An 18,651-nucleotide genomic window follows, 5' to 3' on the forward strand; every position below is an offset into this window, starting at 1 on the left:
GAGACCACCCTTCAATTATTTAATCCTGGTCTAAATCAGTGTTTAGGGGACATTAGACAGAAAATATTCAGCCATAGCATTAAAACATACTGCTTTAATACGGGAGCACGGGGTAGTTCTACAGTTACACCCTGTAATCCACACGTTGATCTGCATACCTTCTTAACCCAGTGTTTACAATCAAATCTGATTATATTACAATATATAAAGTCCTGTGTCGGTGTGGAACTCTCTGTGTTCTCTCTGTGTCTGTTTGGGTTTCCTCCAGGTGCTTCACTTTCCTCCGAGAGTTTAAAAACACATTGGTTGGGGCAGATTACATTCAAACTAGGCTATGACGAAACTTACATTCAGCTGACACAAGTGAGTGTTGCTTAGGTAACAGTGGCACCAAAAACTCATTCGGAACATGAAGAAACCTTGAGAGGGACCAAGACAAAAAAGCAGGAACCCAGTCTCCTCTGTAATGAACACTGTAGACATGTTTATAAGCTTTTTCTAAGGCATTTTAACCATGTCATGGGTTTTTTAGATGTCAAGTGTTGAGATGTAGAACTACAATATTGTATTAAAATATAGTAATGCACCATTTTCTACATCAGCACCTTTTTGTATCTGTAACTGTGGCATTTCACTTCTCCTTCTGTCATTCTGTGATTTTATAAAGCATTTCAAAGGCAGAGGGCATCATCTTATTCCAGGACCTGTATCTCTGCCCAGTCTGGACATGGCCCTGGTAATAACTGGGCCAAAGGGGACAGATACAGCAGCAGAATCAGGCCAGAACGGGTCCAGAGAGGCCAGAACCACAGCCGTTATTAACCCCTCACCTCTGCACACACTCGCCCTCTGGAATCTAGAGCCGCAAGCTGTCGTCCGGCAGCGTTCTGTCGGCGTTCCGGCTCGCTCTGCTAGGATTTGTATGTGGAGATGCTGAGGTTTCATCCTCTCGCCGGGCTCACGCCATCTGGAGTAACGAGGGGGAGGGAGGTGGGAGGAGCACAAAATCTCAAGCCCAGATCTCTCCAGTGCATCTGCTTGAACGGGAAGGTCCACTCAAAGGTCAGTCCATGTCTCGCGCCCATGCAAAGTCGCCAGGCTGGAACAAGTAACCTCCACCCTGTTCTACATCGGTGGCTAAAACGGAGCCAAACTTTGAACCTGAGGAAACACATGCTGCACTCCTATGGAGATGCTTCTCCATATATAAAATGAATAAAACCAAGTGGAGCTCATGAAGAGAGGTTTGGGTGTTCCGGAGCAGCTGCACATGAGTTAAGGTTTGCTGTGCTCAATGCCAAGCATTCTACAACACTGGAGCGGTGTTCTCTGGAGTGACGGGAAGTCAGGATGGTGTTTGTGATCTAAAATGAATCTTCCAAACTGACCTCGCTAATGCTACTGTGGAAAAGTAACTCGGCAGTGTGTACTCTGAACAGCATTACAACCACAGCCGATGACCTTTCTGAAAGCAGACTTTAACCTTGTTCAGTCTTTTATCTGAACACAGAACATTGAAGCTACACTGAGTGCTCCCCCAAAGGTCCTCAAGACAAGTGGAAGTTTCAGGGAAGTCGGGCTGAAAGTGTGCAGCAATCCACAGCAATTAGTGAAAGAATGCTTTAGAAAAAGTCATGTCCATTTGTGTGATTGGAAAGTGAATGTCATTTCCACTATTTCCACTCAGGGGGAAAAAAGCAAAGTACAGTACAGGTACATTTTGTTCATCACAAAAACACAAGGTTGTTTCTTATAGTACAAAATGTCATAGACGTCATGCTGTTAGCAATATTGCTAATAGCTTGATTTCTATGACATTCAATGCTGTTGTATGTGCCTTTTACATGTTCTTCATGTGCTGTTGAGGAGTTAAGGGGGTGGATTGGAATTATACCCACACCCCTCCCCCCATAAGTGTAGGGTCATGGTTGTGATGGGTGTAGGGTTAGAGTAAGGATTAGGATATGGTTAGGGTTGTGGTTTGAAGCAGGGGTAAAGCTGATTTTTCCTGCTGAGAATGCATCGTCCACAAAAAAGCAAAACTATATTTCATACACATCACATGAATCCCAGGAATCCTCTTTTATTCAAATATGTGTGAATTCATGCTGAGACCAGACTGTGCTTGGTGTATGTGTGTGTGTGCGAGAGAGACAGAGTTTGAGAAAGTGTGTGTGTGAATAATGAGCGTTCAGCTACAACTGTGTCGTCTAGGCCTTGTAAGGCAAAGTCGTTGAAATATGCCTCACAATATTGTAAGAAATTAACATCACATATTTGATGAATGCAGGTCCTAGAAGCTGAAATTTCTGATGCTCGAAGCAGATATTCCTCGTTCGAAATCTAGGAAAATATAGTGTACAGAATAGATACAAAGCAAATATTGTCATGAGGACGTCTGAAAATACACATTTGTATCATTCATTCATTCATTATCTGTAACCCTTATCCAGTTCAGGGTCGTGGTGTGTCCAGAGCCTACCTGGAATCACTGGGCGCAAGGCGGGAATACACCCTGGAGGGGGCGCCAGTCCTTCACAGGGCAACACAGACACACACACATTCACACTCACCTACGGACACTTTTGAGTCGCCAATCCACCTACCAACGTGTGTCCAACACACCACACTCCTCACAGATAGTCACCCGGAGGAAACCCACGCAGACACAGGGAGAACACACCACACTCCTCACAGACAGTCACCCGGAGGAAACCCACGCAGACACAGGGAGAACACACCACACTCCTCACAGACAGTCACCTAGAGTGGGACTCCAGGTCCCTGGAACTGTGTGACTGCGACACTACCTGCTGCGCCACCGTGCCGCCTGATATTGTATCTCACACTGTATTTAAAGGAACCCTAGGTAGGATTTGTTAGTTTTGCTCCTTGACTCCTAGAGTTGCAAAGTGTAATTACGTTTTACAGCACTGTCTTAAAATCAAGTGGATGGCTTTTACATTTTATAAATTACATAGCGCAATTCTGCAGTGCTTGCTGGAGCAGCAATAACAGAGGCTCTAATCTCTCCTTATCACAGGACACTAAAATAACACAATGTCTTCAAAGCTGCAATTCTGAGGTTTAAATACTACCCAGTGCACTCTTAATTCTACAAGGTGTTAGATATTTGGTGTAAAACATGGTTGTGCTGAACGTGGGTGGGCCTAAGGCTGTATGGATGCAACGTTACACATAAAAACACACAACAAAATGACATTTACTGCAGCACTGCATGAGTTAAAGTCACTATACCCAGTGTCAAGCAACGGCTACAGGGTTATAAGGCTCTGATTCCTGGGCCATAGAGCTCCATAGCTTTGGGAATAGTCAGTTGGGATTGTTTTGTTTTTTTTTTGTTTTTTTGTGAGCCAGAACTAATCCCCCAACATCAGCAGCCCACCTGCCATCAAATCCTGAGAGAAATGTTTCACGGTTTAGTCTAAAGCCTTCACAGAAGCTGTTACTGCAGCAGACAGGAGAAACATCGGATGAGTAAATGTCTCCACTGCATTTAATCTATTAACGATCGTCTTTGCAAATCAAAATAGCAGATATAACCCCACCATTAACCAGCGAGCGTGGGTCATCTCGTGTCTAAATCAGCTGTCTTGTTCTGTGTCATGTCCGATTCATCAGCGGAGAACGCACGTGCTTGTTTTCGCGAACACACACTGATCGAGTTGCAAAGACCCAGTCGATTTCAAGAAGAGCATAGCTTTTTATTACAGGCCGCAATGGCCGACTCTGCCGCTGTTGTTTACCATAAATCACCACCGGCTCCTTTCTCGCTAATTACCGATTCACATTGAGCCCACCGAACAAACAAACAGCGCAAAAATGCGCTTGAAAAATGAGAAGCGGGACGAGTGGTGATTTTTCAGGCCATGGTCCTTTTGTTGGGACAGGCTAATGGGGCGAATAGGCTCCATGTGAGGGGCTTGCGGCGCTCTCGAGTGGTCTTGGTTCATTACCGAAAAATCCAAGAAAAAAACAAAAAAGAGAAAGAGAGGCACCATGTCAAAACAGAGAGAGAGAGAGCTGGCTTTTTTCCCCCGTCATGTTAATGAAGGGGTTTTAATTAGCACAGGCAAATCTGCACTAGCTAACATGCAGGAGCCCAGAGGAGGTGTGTGCTTTCTGTTTACCATTAGTCATGTGTTTTTTTCCTTGCTGCATGCAGTTTGAGAATAAAAAAATATAATAAATAAATCACTACTGACCGAATGGCATAATGGATACTGCCTGAACGCTTTTGGCCAGGAGCGTTGCCTTTAGCCGTTCACTGAAAATCCCTTCCTTTTTTTCAACTTCTCTTTTCACACTATCTCCTTGAGCGAGGGTTGTCACAGTGTCTGAATTCTGATTTCACTTCTGGACGACAGAATGAGGCAATAAACCAGATAGCAGTCCTTTTCTATTAACACCATACTCAAAGCTAAAAACACATACCTAATATACTGTAAAATATGCCTTGAAAGCAACAGTTACATTTGATGAGATTAAATTACTGTAATCACATCAGTTACTGATTTAATAAGATTACAGACATATTCTATTATTTCTCCACAAGTGAACACAGTTCTGCGGTCGTAATGAAACACATTTGACATGCTTTAGTTCAAATTCCAAAGGGATCCAACACCACAGCAGTCTACTCCTCTATAAACAGCCCAGGTCAGAATGACCGGTTTAGGCGCCTGTAGCTTTAAATGAGATTGAGGCACTGCTCACCCTACCCTCAGGCATGCAGCAATGAGGAGTGAGACGCAGAAGCACTCAACTTTCTCTTTCTGTTGTCTTACATCTCTACTCTCATTTTTAATTATTCTTTTTTTTAAACTTTGTGACTGTCTGTCTGTGATTGTATGTAATCAACGTGTTTTACCTGTGAAAGCTGACTGTAACTGATTATTAAACGACATTAGTAAGCCTTTTAATAATGTTTACTGTCATTCCTTCTTCCTGAATACACTTTGGTATTAGGGTGGGCGATATGGCCCTAAAATAATACCATGAAATTTCAGTGTGTTTTGGCGATAACGATATTCTTAACGATAACGAAATGAAAAAACACTCAAAACTAATATTATTTACTATATACTATACTATACTATATTTCAAGAACACACAAATGCAACAAATTAATGTTATATTAATATTAAGTATATACATTTAATTTAAATATATTTATTAAATCATATTTTGAAATTATATTAAATTTTATTTTACCCCAAAACTATTTCAAACATTGTGAAGAAACAACCAATAAAAGTGTCAACTTTTGTTTATTTTGTAAACAACCGTAATTTACCAAAACTCTGACATTGTATAAAAAATATTTAGTTTTGAACCTCTCTTTGTACCTAAATGACTCACATAATAAATGTACACCGTATTACGTAACTGCATAACGTCATTACGTAAACAAGTCTGAATATCACGTTAATCACATGTGTTTTTTATCATTTAAAACGTTTTTAACTATATTATTGCACACGATAAGATATGGCAGTGATTTTGTGTGATCTGTGTGGACTTTTGTGAGTAAAAGAGGTAAAATAATGAACAGTAGATTTACATCCCCCATTCACTCAGCACACTGCAGATGTCCGTTAGCTAACATAACAGAACAATGCAGGAAGGGTTTTCCTCCAAATGTGTTATGCTGTGATGGCCATGAGGTAACAGCGCTTTGATAAGAAGCAGTGACTTGTTTCGAGAAACGAAGTGTTAGCAGTTTGATGTTCTCGAATCACAACCTGTAATCCAGGCGTTGCTCTGCATACTTTGTTGATCGCCAAAACCCACCACAGAGCTGGTATGGTTTTGAGGTTTCTCAGCGCTGCACTGACACTGATGTGGTGGTGTGTTATTATGTGTTGTGATGGCGCGAGTGGATCCGGCCCTCAGTGTCACTGCTGGACTGAGAATAACCAACCAACAACATACAGGCAGTGTCCACAGACCAATGGTGAAGGACCAGAGGAGGGCTAAATACAGCAACAGATGAGCTACAATCTCCAACAGGAAACTGTGTCTAATCAAATGGACAGTGAGTGGAGGGTGTTTAAAATTAATTCTATTTGGACACAGCTAAAGTGGCGTGGATTTTAAAAAGTCCTTGTAGAAAACAGAAATAATGCTCTGTTTATTAGGGTGCAAGGCCACTACAAACAGGAACGTGTTCCAGACTGAAGTTTAGAGACTGCATTTTCCACACGAGACTGAGAAGTAATACATATCCGAATATAATTCACTCAGTTACATTGTGTATTCATAACTCCTGTTTGTTAAAGTAAGAAGTGAAGCGCTGAAAGCTACCGTACTGAATTGTTTACCTGCCTGTAGTGAACCAGTGAACACTGCTTTTATTCTTGGCATTTTTTTCCCCCATGACATTCTATTTGATCGCCCTTGTCAACCTCTAGCTGACGTCTCCTCTTTCCTACCTCTGTTCATCTCTCTCTCTTTCGCCCTCTTTCCTCTCCTGTTCACCTTTACTTGTTCCCTTTCTTCTCGCTCGTCCTTTGGCTCTCTCTGCTGTCCACCTTGACCTCACATCATCTCTCTCTCTCTCTCTTTTTCCCTCTACACCCTGTCTCTTTCTCCCCCTCCAACTCTCTACCTCTCTCACCCCTGCCCCACTTACTATATATCTCTCTCATTCTTTATCCTTCCTCTACACCGTCTCTCTCCCACTCTAATTCACTCTCTTTCTCACTCCCATCACTATGCTTCTCCCCATCTCTCCCTCTATATCCTCTCCCCCCCCCACTCTTTCTCTGACAGACAACATGGTCATTAAAGTAGCCATGAAACTAGCACTCTGCCCTCCAGCTCTTCATGACACTCCACAGGAAGGTCTGCTTTACACACACAAAGCTGAAAAGAAGCAGGTTCCAGCTGCCAGTCACTTCACTGTTCACTGTATGATCCTAAAATTCAGGCTTTCTCTCCCTCTCTCTGTGAGCTCTGTTTTTACCCCGAGGAAGCTTTTACTGCTCTGTGGATACTTAGGTCCACCAGGGGTCATTCTTCAGCCTCCACTGCACACCCACACACACACTGACACACTTCTAAACCCTAGGGGAGAGCGAGGGGAAAAGTTCCTGACTGTTATAGTGTCCTGGAGCTTAAATCAACATTGGAAATTCCTATATATGTCTCATCTGCTGTATTTTTAACTCTAGTCTAGATTTATCGCTGTCGTTTTGGAATAAAACCATAAAGTACACAGCGCTATATCAAGCATCGGCTCGAAGGGTGGAAAGCCTCCCTTCCTCCCAGCCCTGTGTTCTCTGGAGCGATCCAACATTTGGGACGAGCTGAGGTGGAGTTGGTGATCCAGATCTTATCACGCAGCACCAGCACCGGACCTCACTCGTGCTCATACTCCTGGCTGAACACAATCAAATCCCCACTAACCTCCACGAGGCACTGATGCCTTTCATTTTAGAAAAAAACGCCAGAGGGGCATGTGTCCAGGAAGTTTGTTTTTATCACAGTTGATGCTTAAAAGGGAAATTGCAGAGTCCATTATCTCGGTCAGTCATTGTCCCTCCAACTTTCTGCATAATTTAATCTTTGAGATGTAATTATGCAGAAAGTTAACAGACAATGGTTGACCAACAAAATGAACCACATGCTTCATTAAATCTTTAGATCAGTGTCATTCAGAGTGGTGTGATCTGAAATGCTTCATTCTGCAGAAACAAACTGAACGAGAACTGTTTACAGTCGTGGGGATAGGGGCCAGACGTCTGAAGAGTTTAATGGCTTTAAAAGCTGCATGGCAGGAAGCTCTTCTAGGTAATGGCAGTGACTCCACCGCTTGATGCCTGAGTCATTTGGTTTACGGTAGTTTTATGACAGACTTTAGCCTAGAACATTATTTTAATTTGTTTATATTGACGAGGGACATGCTGGGTACAGTAAGACAAAATAGACCCTTTAAAAAGCACAAATACAAAATCAGATTCACATAAAAATGCGGTGGACAGGTGTAAGGTCACTGCTGGCTTTTAGAAGTAAATAAAATAGCCGTATCTGTGTTGTGGTTCACTGGTTCACTGCTGAAAAGAAATCTCACATTTAAAGGATTTAAAGGGAGCACAGTGACTTAATGTTGCTTTTAACTGTGGACATATATATTATATATTTGTATGGATATACAAACTGGAGCTGTGGATCAATTATAAAGTAACTAATCGCCATATTTACTGTGATTAATGACAATTCTGGGGCACCACAGTGGTGCAGCAGGTAGGTGTCGCAGTCACACAGCTCCAGGGACCTCGAGGTTTTGGGTTCGAGTCCCGCTCCGGGTGACTGTCTGTGAGGAGTGTGGTGTGTTCTCCCTGTGTCTGCGTGGGTTTCCTCCGGGTGACTGTCTGTGAGGAGTGTGGTGTGTTCTCCCTGTGTCTGCATGGGTTTCCTCCGGGTGATTGTCTGTGAGGTGTGTGGTGTGTTCTCTCTGTGTCTGCGTGGGTTTCCTCCGGGTGATTGTCTGTGAGGTGTGTGGTGTGTTCTCCCTGTGTCTGCGTGGGTTTCCTCCAGGTGACTGTCTCTGAGGAGTGTGGTGTGTTCTCCCTGTGTCTGTGTGGGTTTCCTCCGGGTGACTGTCCGTGAGGAGTGTGGTGTATTCTCCCTGTGTCTGCGTGGGTTTCCTCCGGGTGACTGTCTGTAAGGAGTGTGGTGTGTTCTCCGTGTCTGCGTGGGTTTCCTCCAGGTGCCTGTCTGTGAGGAGTGTGGTGTGTTCTCCCTGTGTCTGCATGGCTTTCCTCCAGGTGACTGTCTGTGAGGAGTGTGGTGTGTTCTCTCTGTGTCTGCGTGGGTTTCCTCCGGGTGACTGTCTGTGAGGAGTGTGGTGTGTTCTCCCTGTGTATGCATGGGTTTCCTCCAGGTGACTGTCTGTGAGGAGTGTGGTGTGTTCTCCCTGTGTCTGCATGGGTTTCCTCCGGGTGATTGTCTGTGAGGTGTGTGGTGTGTTCTCCCTGTGTCTGCGTGGGTTTCCTCCGGGTGACTGTCTGTGAGGAGTGTGGTGTGTTCTCTCTGTGTCTGTGTGGGTTTCCTCCAGGTGACTGTCTGTGAGGAGTGTGGTGTGTTCTCCCTGAGTCTGCGTGGGTTTCCTCCGGGTGACTGTCTGTAAGGAGTGTGGTGTGTTCTCCCTGTGTCTGCGTGGGTTTCCTCCAGGTGCCTGTCTGTGAGGAGTGTGGTGTGTTCTCCCTGTGTCTGCATGGGTTTCCTCCGGGTGATTGTCTGTGAGGTGTGTGGTGTGTTCTCCCTGTGTCTGCGTGGGTTTCCTCCGGGTGACTGTCTGTAAGGAGTGTGGTGTGTTCTCTCTGTGTCTGTGTGGGTTTCCTCCGGGTGACTGTCTGTGAGGAGTGTGGTGTGTTGTCTCTGTGTCTGTGTGGGTTTCCTCCGGGTGACTGTCTGTGAGGAGTGTGGTGTGTTCTCCCTGAGTCTGTGTGGGTTTTCTCCGGGTGACTGCCTGTGATGTGTGTGGTGTGTTCTCCCTGTGTCTGCGTGGGTTTCCTCCAGGTGCTCCGGTTTCCTCCCACAGTCACGCTGGTAGGTGTGTCCATAGTTGTGAGCATGTGTCACCTTTTGAAGGAATGGCGCCCCCTCCAGCGTGTATTCCTTCCTTGTGCCCTGTGATTCTGGGTAGGCTCCGGACCCACTGTGACTCTGAACCGGGAAAAGTGCTTACAGATAATGAAGAAATGACTCATAATCATAAGTTAAATTGCTAGTACTTTCTTAGTTTTGGGAGGGAAATAAATGTGTAGGGTGCATGACAAACTGGCTAGAGGAAACAGATTGCTTTTGTAATTATAATTTTATTATAATATCTCAGGGTAGGAAGAGATTTAGCATCAAAGACAATGAAGCTCGGACAAAAACCTTTAAAGAAGAAAATTAACACCTCTGCAGCACAGCTCAGGGCTCAGACAATAAAACTTTTTAGAGATAAACAGATGGATTGAACAAGGTGGGAAACATTCCAGAAGCTGCACAGGAGCTGTGTGTGTGTGTGTGTGTGTGTGTGAGAGAGAGAGAGAGAGAGAGAGAGAGAGAGAGAGGGGGATAGAGAAAAACAAGAAGAGGAGGAGGAGGATAAGAGAGAAAAATACTCTTACTTATGAGATTTAATACATATTTTAGCATAAATATAGTGCAGTCTACCTTTTGAACTCAACTGTACTGACTCTAAACCCACTAAGAAGTCAGTATCCTCCATATACAAAGTGATAGTGAATAATAAATTATATAAACTGAAAAAATGTGTTAAAAATGTAAATATCGGGTGAAAGCTCCAATTGTGTTAATGTTAACAGCACATAAAATCACATAAAATACGTCACTGTCAACATTAACCCATTACCTCCCACAGGAGCATGTGTCTGAGCATTAGCACTCACTGGGGATGCACAAATGATATCGGAATCATATTGGTATCAAAGATATGCACTCTGTGTGTGTGTGTGTGTGTGCGTGCACCAATATGATTCCGATATCATTTGTGCATCCCCAGTGAGTGCTAATGCTCAGACACATGCTGCTGTATGTAAGAGCTAACCCGAGCCATCAGTAGTCTACTCACATCTGTGTATAACAAGCCAAAGAGAGAGAGAGAGAGCAAGAGAGCGAGAGAGAGACATGTGCCAGTGACACATCTCAGTTCAGCTCGCCCTAAACACACTGCACTGCAACTCATCAGCAAGCTGCCACAGATGGCACAGTCGTTACAAAAACATAACACACACACATACACACACGCACAAACAATGCATAAACACAAATGCTGATGCCCCATTACATTTGATTGATGGCCCCTACCAGCTATCATTTATCCCCAGCTCGGCACAGTCACAAACCCAACGTTAGCCAATTTACTAATCCCATTTCTGAGTGGAAAACGCAAGCTATCTGCCGTGGCCTGTAACTGTGTTACCGTATATAAATGTGCTTCGAGCACCTAAATGTCATTTCTAGCGCCGTAAGTGTGTAAGTGTGCCGTAAGAGGGTAAATTAATTAAAACGTGGCTGCTTTAGCAACAGCTGAGGCCTTATGTATTTCTCGCTGGTGCAGCTGGACCTTGGCCAAGCAAACAGCCGACTGCTTAGTGTCGACTCACTCAGCCTACACTCTCTCACAACACGCGTCTGTCACTAATCCTCCTCAGGAGCGCTAAACATCAACCTTCAAAGCAAAAAAAAAAAAACAGGTTACAGACCCTCAAAACAGCTGTGGCTTCCATTTCCGACTAAACACACTGTGGACTAAATCACAGTTCACTCACTATCTAGGGCACTTCTTCGTCTTCTGTAGTAAATCTACTCTTTCACATTCATTCATTCATTGTCTGTAACATCTTATCCAGTTCAGGGTCGCGGTGGGTCCAGAGCCTACCCGGAATCACGGCAGGAACACACCATGGAGGGGGTGCCAGTCCTTCACACACATTCACACCTACGGACACTTCTGAGTCACCAGTCCATCCATCAACGTGTTTTTGGACTGTGTGAGGAAACTAGAGCACCCAGAAGAAACCAATGTGGACACAGGGAGAACACATCCAACTCCTCACAGACAGTCACCCGGAGCAGGACTCGAACCCACAACCTCCAGGTCCCAGTGACTGTGACACCTACCTGCTACACCACCGTGCCGCCCTAGTCTTCCATTGCAGGTTGTGCCACTGACACGGCTCCAGGGTCCTGGGCTTGAGGGTTTGGTCCTTGTCTCTGGTCACTCACTGCCTGTAAGGAGTTAGCTGTGTTCTCCCTGTGTCTCAGTGGGTTTCCTCCGGGTGTCCATAGGTGTCCTGTGATGGACTGGCTCCCTATAGAAGGTGTGACTGTGCCTTGTACCCACTGTTTTTGGATAGGCTCCTGACCCACCTTAATGAAGCAGTTACAGAAGGAGGCCTGAGGTGAGGATCAAACCTAGACCCTGAGGACACTGTAGCTGTGTGAGAGCAACACTACCTCTAGCACCACTCTTTCCTTTCCATTGCTAATCATCAGTGTCGAAAAAAACCCACATGGACCTCCATGTTTATTTATTTATTTATTTATTTTGGTAGTTGTTTTCCTAATTCATTTGAAGGAAGATTTGCTTTGCCCCGTCTGAGAATGTTTACAGTGAATAGATCAATAAGGGGTAGTGCAGGTCCTGGGGTTGTGGGTTTGAGCGGTGTAGGCGTAGGTAGTTGAGTAGGTGGATTGGCGACTCAAAAGTGTCCCTAGGTGTGAGTAATGGTGCGAGTGTGTGTCGCCCTGCGAAAGATTGGTTCTCCCTCCAGGATGCGTCCCTGCCTTACGCCCAGTGACTCTGTGTAGACCCACCACGTCTCCTGAACTAGATAAGCAGTTACAGACAGTGAATGAATGAATGAATTGTCAACAATGCTAGAAATAAAGTTTGTTTATATAAAAGTGCATAAGTAAAGAAGGTATTTGCTTTCAAATGTAATGTTGCCATTTTGGATTTTCCTTTTCTGGACAATGACATAATGCTGGTAGGTTTCCTGAGACAAAAAGAAATAATGCCACATCATGTTCATCATCTGTTCTAGTGGTGTATATTTGCAAGCTGAATGTTTAAACGTTGCACCTTCGCTTGGGGAGAACTACGTCCAACCCCTGCCCAACACCTCCTTGGGTTTACGCTTCATTCTGGAGCTTGGTTTGAAGCATAAATAAATTCAGTGGGAGAGTGAAAACCACAGGCGTTGGAGACAGTCTTCTGAGCAGACAATCACAGAAGTTACATGGTTAAAAAAAACTCTTCGGTTCTTGCTCTCAGTTCTTTTTCCCTGCAGTGTACGCTTTTTTTTTTCCAGAGCACCTTTCCCCCACCAGCTCCAGCACAACTAAATATAGGGAGATTTGCCGACAGCTTGAGCTGATAACAAATGGTAAACAGTGCAGCTCTTTCCAAGCATGACCAAAAGGAAAAAAAAAAAAAGCTGAAATTTCACCACACCAGCATCCAACCATGGTGGGCCCACGTTACAGACTTTACATGTTTTGCGTATATATTAACATATTTCTTTGCACATTTTTGTATCTTTGTTCCAGTACCTCTGGATTCAAGAGGGACACCAGGCCTGAAACAACCACTCGATGACCCCACTACCATTTGTGAGTCTCTCATTGCTGTGAAAAACAGAAGGAGTAATAACTTGGTTTATCTTTTCAATTACTGTAATGAACATCGCTGCTTTCACTGAGCAGAAAAATTAATTCCTATATGTCAGTACACACTGCCAACATTAGTTAAATTATGTCAAATTAATTTACAGTCCAGTATGCATGACAATGTAAAAGAATACCAACACTGCACCTCCACATTCTACAGCAATTCAAGAGAGTAGCGCATCCCACCTTAAAAACAATGAGACTTCCTTTGAACTGTCTGGAGGGGAAAAACAGAAAGCCATCCAGCAAACACAATCACAACAGCTGCCTTGACTCTCCTGCGAGCTTTCGTACTGCCAAGGCACCAGGCAACTTCTGTTACCTCAGTTATGCCCAAATCTTAGCACACTGGTAAATTACGTATCTAAATCATTTTTAAAACCCAATAATCTGTAACATCTTGCTTTTCTTTCTCCAGCCATTTATATATAAATTAGATTAGCAAGTGAAATTAGCAAAATTAGCACGATCCAACATCAGAGTCATTGCTAATACAACTGAACACACCGACTTACCCAGTACTCCCAGTCTGTAGTTGAGTGTAACCACAATGACGTTGCCGTAGCTGGCCAGGATGCTGCCATCAATCATGTTCCCTGTACCTTCCATGTAGGATCCACCGTGAATGTACACCATGACCGGCCTCAGACCATTCTCATCATGAATATCTGGCGAAAAAAAAGAACACAGTATAGACAGGATATGAAAGTCAAAAATGTTAGCAACCTTGCTAATTTTAGCAAGAGTCACCAAGAGGGCCATTCTGTAGCCAGTTTTTGTGATGAGGAGTGATTAATAGTAATCTATGTTCTTAAAATTTAAGGTGCTACAAAGGGTTCTTTGAGCGATGCCATAAAAGACAAGATTTGTAAAAGAGGTGCATGTTTAAAAAACTATTTAATATTTTATAAAAACTTCATTTGATGTAAAGATTCTTTGCCAGTTTAAAAATTATTACAGAAAATGAAACCAAAATAGCTCTTCTATGGTTTGGCTTAAAGGACTCTTCGTAGCACCTTTATTTTTAAGGGTGTATAGTTTTATTCCAGGGTCCCATCAAAATAAACGCAAAGTAGAACTTGGCCTGCTTTTCCAGGTGGAGATTATACCTAGTACTGGAAAAGAAAGTATTCTGAACTGAGATGTTTTAGTATTTATTCCAAGTGTCGGAATACAAAAGAACAGCAGTCATCAAATACTACAATTCTATATATACTATTAACATAGTCTAAGGTAGTGTTAGGAGTCTTGCCCAAGAACCCTTATTGGTGTAGGGTAGTTTGATCCCACTATGCTACACTAACCAGGATTACTTAGAAGTGTGCCAAACATTACATCCGTGACAGTCACTTTGACACAATGTTAACTGCCAGCACCAGCATTCATTCATTTTTAGCTTGGGCATTTTCCATTTAACCTCAAATTGCATTCAGTTACGTCTGATACACTGCAATGCAGCGCAGGGGGCTAAGGCTCAGGCAGCGACTTCTCTCATTAGCTCGCTAATTCAGCCCTTAGATTTGGAGGACTCCTTTCAGGCCAATCAGTTCCCTCTGCAGTGCTCCACGTCGTGATCTGCTAATGTGCTGAGAAGGTCATTGTTTCTTCACATGAGTCGACTGGGCTATTTTGCTTTTTTTCTTCCCTCCAGTGTCTGATTGCAGTAGCTGATTAGCGAAGTTGGAAGTAGGGAAGCTAATTATTAATGTAGGGGGTTTGGCAAAATTCAAGACCAAAAAAATAAATAAATAAAAAATCACAGGTATAATTCCACAAATAGTCAGCAGGCTTCAGAGATCATAGCCAGCTGCCTCTGCTAGCCTCATTAGCAACAGTTCCTTTGAGTGAATACCTATGGAGAGCTTTACGGGAAAGTAAAAAACCCCTAAAATAGAAAAGTAGAGTGGTAAAAAAAAACTGGGGGAAAAAGAGAAGACCTGTATGATGAAAAGACATTTGTTGGATGTTGAATAGGCCATGTATCTCACACACCAGTAGCATCTACTGCTGATTATCGAGGCTTATGTACATGCTCAGCAAATGGCTTCTCTCAGCCTGAGCAAAATGTCAGATTGTATTGGAGCAAATGCCAGGAGGACAAGGTTATGATCATGGCTAGCTTATAGCGGGAGAGTGTGTGAGTGTGAGTGCCTATCTCTGTCACCTACCGCCTGTTCCCTTTGTTATTCTAACACTTAAGGGCTACCGTACACACCATTAGCTGTAAACGTGCTCACCACACTGGCCCTCTCTCTGGAGTCCGGCAGGGGTTAGCGCATTAACGCTAACATTGCAGCATGACCTTGGCATCCAGGGCTTTTTCCAAGACCCCTGGATAATTGGCATTCAGACTGTCGACTCTGGTATATAGGCCTTTGTTTGCCACATGGGGGGACCCAAGCTCACACTCCTTTTGCTGTGTAATACCTTTCTGTAGGAGGACTATAATAGATGTAGGGAAGAATCAGGATTTTAAGTACTGGAAATAAAGGTGAAAATGTGATGAATATAACACTTTCACTTTTCAGTTGGAAAGAAAACTGAAAAAAAGGAATTAATTGTTGTGGATGAAGTGTATTTTATGCAAAAAAATAAAAAATAAAAAAAGTATTAAATAAAAATTTATTTTGTTCTTGAATCTGTGTCCTAAATTGTATTTTTAGCAAGGCCTCACATTTCTCTGTACTACCATTTGTGTACTGACCCCATTTGATTAATAATAAAAATAAAAAAAACAATGGGAGATGAAGACGGAGGGATAGCAGAAACTGGGAGAAAAAATATGAGTAAGAAAAAAATGAGTAAGAGAGGGTAAGAGAAGGAATAAGAAAGAGAGAAAGAGGACTGGAAAACAAGCCATGCTGACAGGTGATTAATCTAGGCTGGGATTTAAGAGATAGCCAGGCAGCACGCAAATGCGGAGGCATCTATTTCGCAGCTCTTCGCTAGTGTACAACTCTCAACATCCACAAACTTTCTAGTACGCCGGACAGTCAGCACACCTCACTCTCTTATTCAGTCAAGCTAACAGAGATGTTCCATGAGGCTGTTTTTTGTACTATTGGCTTTGATGTGCTACAACTATACCATTAACTATTATGAGATAATATAAAAACTATAAAACATGGCAAACATGTAGCAGTTAAATGACACCATACACCATATTTATTCCTGCTATATGTAATAGAAACTAGACAAATTAGTTTGTCTCCTGTTAATGTTCCATAAGAATTTACTAATACCAAGAAAAAACTACAGCAACAACAACAACAAAACCAATCTTCTGTCAACATAAAACTGAAAATCTGAACCATTATATCATACAACATACTTATTTCTCTCTCATGTAATAGAACCATATTCTCTTATTCTGTCAGGCTAGTGGTGCTATCTGTTCTGGCGAATGCTACATAAGACTAAGGAAGAAGATGCTAATTTATACTAATACTTAAAAACAGTCCCTTCTGTATAAAACACTAAATTTTAACCAAGACAAACACATATGAACATAAAACAACAAACCTGTACCTTCACCGATTCATCAAACACCACATTTGTCTGTCTTCCCTTTATTATCTAATGGCTAATAATGGCTAATGGAGATGGGTAGATGCTGCTGTTAATGTAACAACATGGGGCAGCTCAGCACCCTTGGAGAGAACACTAACTGCCACCACTTATTTTTAGACTGAAGAGCCACTTAAAACTCTACTCTGAAGCATTATGAGCACAGTCATATACTGAACTAGCCGCAACTGTTGCTGCACTAACAACAGGCACATAAAATATTCACCTTTTCAGTTGGGCTAATGGCGCCATATCTTCTGGTGGAGAAGTTCACAAAGACTTGGCTAAAAATATGAATTTGCTATTTCACACAAGTACGCTAAAGTTAGAATCAGGGGTGTTTGACATAAAGCCCAAGCCTGAACTAGCTCCAGATCAGCTTAGCATTGCAAACCTGGACTGTCGTCATTATCGTGTTTCACTATAGTCTTTACATTACATTACATTCTCCTTGTTTCCTGTATAAAATCCATACTCTAATGGCATTGTTATTCTCTAGTTGATATGTAGCATTAGACTTGATTAAAGTGCTAATTTACGAAACATTTTAGCATAAATCTGCCAGCCTGTAGCTATGCATTAATACATTAATTAGTTTTATATAGTCTTGGTACAGGCTTGCCATTTCATTAAGATGCATGGCTACTTATTGATTTTTTTTTTAATAGGGATTAACGTTTGAGGTATCGTAAAAAGACGTTATCAACATAAACTAAGATGGAGTTTTATGTTAAATGATACTAAATACATAACCATAACTATAACGAGAGAATAACTAGCCTCGTATAGGTATAAAGCACAATCATTTTGTCATTTAATAGTTTTCACTTAAGCTTTGTGGAAGATCTTTACATTAAGCTTATGTACAGGAACCTATTTTGTGCTAACCTTGAACGCTAAACCCTTAACACCATAAAGAATAGCCATCAGCAGCCCAAAGTACACCAACACCATTAAGTCATACACCACATTTCTCCTACATTATAATTTAGCAGTAATTTGGCCAGCCCCTCTATTAACTACCATGAAACATAGCAACGGGGCCTTGAACTGAGCAGAACATCTCAGAAAGGCATTAAGAGAATAGAGTGCTTCCATAAAGTTGTCAGAGTGCTGAAAGTGATATGCATCTTGGAGCACTCAGAGCAGCAAAGCCGTCTCGGATGCAATTTAGGCTGACTATTACCGCACTGTCCAGCAATTTCCTTTTCTCTTGGCCAGTATCGCCAGCACGAGCATGAGCAGAGCGTACAAACGGAAGCAGAGGTAGGCACACTAGGGGGAACATGGGGGATTTTGGTTACACGCAAACAAACATGATCAGGAACAGTGGATCTAAAAGAATGGTGAACGGACTCAAGTGTGTCCCAATGGTGTCTGTGGTCAGTGGTTCAGTGAGAAATAAAAATGTTCCTGTTCTCCTTCACTCTGATGGCATTAGGAGAGAGAGAGAGGAAAGGAGAGAGGGATAGGGGGGATGGGGGGTGGATAGAGAGAGCGAGAGATAGAGAGAGAGAGACGTAGTGGGGGTGACTCTGCAGCGTGTGCGCCCCGGACATTCATCATTGCCAGGACAGGCTGAGGGGGATAATATATTCCCCTTTGGGCTGAACGGCGCCACACACATTACTCATCTTTATATGGCTAAAAGGAGAGAAGAGAGAGAGAGAGAGAGAGAGAGAGAGAGAGAGAGAGAGAGAGAGAGAGAAAGAAAGAAAGAAAGAAAGAGAGGGTCATCTGAATTTTCCATCCGTTTCAGCAATTCACAAGTGTTAGTAGAGAAAGATGTAGATGGCTGTTAGTTGCCATGCAGAAGTTGCTTAAGCTTCTTTGTGCAGTGCCCAGCTCATCAGCATCTGTTCAGCTGTAACC

The 18,651-nt window shown here is 42.9% G+C and overlaps 1 protein-coding gene across 3 annotated transcripts in view; it reads right to left on the reverse strand.

Annotated features, from left to right (window-relative positions):
* Nucleotides 1–18,651, reverse strand: part of nlgn4xa (neuroligin 4 X-linked a) — a 116,054-nt gene that overhangs the window by 63,668 nt on the left and 33,735 nt on the right. For all 3 annotated transcript variants that reach the window (XM_066661324.1, XM_066661326.1, XM_066661325.1), the window contains one exon: nt 13,728–13,880. In XM_066661324.1, the coding sequence (XP_066517421.1) occupies nt 13,728–13,880 (153 nt within the window). The remainder of the gene's footprint in view (nt 1–13,727; nt 13,881–18,651) is intronic.

Source organism: Hoplias malabaricus, chromosome 2 (assembly GCF_029633855.1).
Source record: "Hoplias malabaricus isolate fHopMal1 chromosome 2, fHopMal1.hap1, whole genome shotgun sequence".
In the NCBI taxonomy this organism is placed as follows: domain Eukaryota; kingdom Metazoa; phylum Chordata; class Actinopteri; order Characiformes; family Erythrinidae; genus Hoplias; species Hoplias malabaricus.